The 3,257-nt window shown below is 57.0% G+C and overlaps 1 protein-coding gene across 1 annotated transcript; it reads right to left on the bottom strand.

Moving 5' to 3' along the window:
* Window positions 1–578: 578 nt before the first annotated feature.
* On the bottom strand, window positions 579–2,180 carry VOLCADRAFT_97379 (uncharacterized protein; the record flags this gene model as incomplete). The annotated part of the gene is made up of 4 exons (XM_002956322.1): window positions 579–769; window positions 983–1,231; window positions 1,552–1,705; window positions 1,902–2,180. 4 exons carry the CDS (start codon window positions 2,178–2,180, stop codon window positions 579–581), a joined length of 873 nt encoding a protein of 290 aa, XP_002956368.1.
* Between the last annotated feature and the right edge of the window lie 1,077 nt (window positions 2,181–3,257).

Below are 3,257 nucleotides of genomic sequence, written 5' to 3'. Positions count from 1 at the left end.
TGATATTGCCTTACAGCCACCGTACAGCTACCGGGCCAAGTGATGCTGACAGCCTCTCAACCAGATAGACACATCAAGACACCAGACGTCCTTACGAGGTTAACACCCAGCAAGAGACACCACCACATTTTAAATATATATTCAAAAATACAAAACAGGACATAAAAAGTAAAGCAATCTCACATTTAAAACGATGGGGGCTGATTGTCAAACCATTTCTACACGAGCGCGAATGACGTAACCCGGAACACCAATACGACTCCCTGTACGGCATGCTCACGGAGGCTTCAATTGCCTCCCTCCCCCCCCCCCCCCAGCACCCCGCCCTCCAGCCCCCCTCTCTAGCCTCCCATCTTGCTCCCGAGTGACCGCACACATCATCAGCCATGCGTCATGCCGTACACATAGGAAAGGCCGTACCAAGGCGCAAAGAAGGCACTCCCGTACGCCATATGCATTGAGCCATGCTTGTGCCAGTAGTACAATGTTCGCCTGTGTGTTTTGTACATTACGTGTGTTTTGTACACATTGCGTGAGGATGAGTACGAGAGTGCGTGAATGTTTTTATCCCCCCCCCCTCAATGGTGTTTTCCGTGCTTGTGGTCCAGCCCATGCTCAGTCAGCCGCCCGGATATCCGGCTGCCAGCCAGGACCGCGGGATCAGGCACTGCCGCCGCCGCTGCCGTCGTAGTCGTCGCCGGCGCGGAAAGCAGCGGCGCCAGTGACGGCGGCGGCGGCGGTGGTGGTGACGGCGGCGGCCTGGGGGCCCCTGGAGCACCGGGGAAAGGGTGACGGAGCGGGTCATCAGTCCCCAACAGATGAGTGAACGGCAGCACATTGCTACTGCAGTGCTGCAGTAGCAGGGGCCCCAGTCAATAGGCCGGGAAGGAGCCACAGCGGTACAAAGGCAAACACACATGGACGGAAACGCCAACACGCACAAACACACACGCACATTTCCCCCCTCCCCCCCCCTCCTCACCGGTTAGGGTCCACAACAGCGCACCCCCCGTCACTATGCCCGCGGAGGCCGCCGCGGGGGCTGTAAGGCACTGCTGCAGCTGTGGCGGCCCGCTGCTGCCATGACTACTGCTGCTGCCACTGCTGCAGAAGAGCAGTCCGCTGGCAACTGCCACCGCAGATGCCCTCAGAGCAGAGATGATGCCGACGGTTGTGGCTCCGGAGCGCTGGAGTACGACACCCTGAACTAAACCATGCGCCGTGAACAGTGCTGCGAGGACATCCAAGCCAAGATCAAGGTCAAGATCAAAAGAGAGAGAGAGAAACACGTGGCGAGCAAAACAGAATCTGCGGACCGCGAAGAGGGGGAATGGCGAGGATGGCGCCTGATGCGACTTCACCGCCTAAGAGTGTGTATGTGTGTGGGCGAAAAGGGGGAGAATGCACAGATGTGCGTGTAAAACACGCGAATGGGTGATATGGTTTTAGTACAAAGTATACGACAATCCTCAAACCCCCAAAGGCTCCCGAGTGATGAGACGACCGACTCGCTGCACCGTGGGCTTCATCTTTCCCCTGCAAACCCCTCACCGCCAAAAATGCCGTACAGTCGTACGACAGGCCACCAACCCACGCCTCGCTGCGCCATGCGGTCCGCCACCAGCTCCCGCCAGCGTGGTCTTGTGTAGATCAGCTGGTAGGCGGATGTGGCCACCAGTCCTATGAGGGATGTGCTCGTGGCCACCTAGGTGTGTGTGGGGGTGTGTGTGGAAAGAGGTCATATCCAAAGCAAAAGGTGAGATGTATGTGTTGTATATGTATATGTGTATGTGTGTGCATGATGGGATTGGAGGGATATTTGTAAAAGTCACGGGAGGAGGGGGGAGGGGAAATGGGGGGAGGGGGCTGTCGTCATAGTCCGGCCCATGAAGCCCGCCTACCTGCGCATGTGACATGGCCGGCCCGCGTACGGCACTCAGCCACTCGTACAAGCAGCCCAGGAGGCTGTAGCCGAAGGCCGATAACACGATCAGAGCCACTCCCACCGCCATATCGCGATCCGACGCGGACTCGGCTACCGCCGCCGCCGCCGCCGCCGCATTCGCCGCTCCCGTTGCGCCGCCTGCAGCCGCCGCCGCCGCCATTGCGGCCATCAGCCCTTGCCGCAATATTCCCGCGGATCGTACGACAAGGCCCAATACCACAAGGCCCACCTGCATAAAAAAGATTATCCTCATCTTCTCACCACGTCCGCGTGTGTGTGTGTTTGGGTTCGTTGTGGCTTTACCCCGGCGCCCTGGAAACACCCGCACCCCTCCTTGACCCCATCCACGAGAAGCACCCTCGAAGGAAACCTCTTCAATGAGACTTCAACTCCATCTCCAACCTCTCCCATCCACCTCTTACATTACATTTTGAGGTATGGTTTTCCTCCTTCCCCCCTCCTCCTCTCCCTCCTCCCCGTCCTCTCTCCCCGCCCTCGTGGTGGAGGCAGCGGCGGCGGCCCGCACTCCTTCCCCTCCCCGCTACCCCCGCCCCCGTTGTGTCTCACTCCCGCCGTTTGGCCTGTCGTCATCGTCCTTCCCAGCAGCACGCGGCGAGTGGCGGCCGTGAAGACCTGACCACTGGCAGCGAACACCACCCTGCGGGTGTGTACATATGTATGTATATGTATGCATGTATGTATGTATGTATGTATGTATGTATGTATGTATGTATGTATGTATGTATGTATGTATGTATGTATGTATGTATGTATGTATGTATGTATGTATGTATGTATGTATGTATGTATGTATGTATGTATGTGTGTGTTATCTATGTTTCCCGCTCCTTCCACAAGCACCCGCACTAAGCCAATACCACACCACACCACACCTCCCCCCCCAACTACTCCTACCTACCTACCTACCTATCCCCCCCACACACACAAGGTGTAGCGGTACTCCCTATCCAGGATAACAGTGTTGTACATGGGCACATATACAGGGGTCGATACTGTCACGGCTACACGTACACAGACCTCAATACACAGCCGCAAACCCCCGACACGCGCCTCTTTCTCCCCCTCCAACAGAGATATAGGAAAAGGGGGAGGGGGGTTAGGGTTGTGTGTGTTTCGGTGGTGACTCACATGCTCAGCGCGGAGCCGCACAGCGCAAAGCCCAGACAGTTAAGACCGTACGACAAAGTGTCCAGCAGCCTGCGGCCAGGTTGGGATGGATGGGATGGGATGGATGAAAGCTAATACTAGGACTCTCTATCGATCAGCGAAGAATTAGCCACACATCGCCACA

This window comes from Volvox carteri, assembly GCF_000143455.1.
Source record: "Volvox carteri f. nagariensis unplaced genomic scaffold VOLCAscaffold_60, whole genome shotgun sequence".
In the NCBI taxonomy this organism is placed as follows: Eukaryota; Viridiplantae; Chlorophyta; class Chlorophyceae; order Chlamydomonadales; family Volvocaceae; genus Volvox; species Volvox carteri.
The sequence above is the reverse complement of the archived record's forward strand: the minus strand, read 5'-3'. Positions and strand labels throughout refer to the sequence as shown.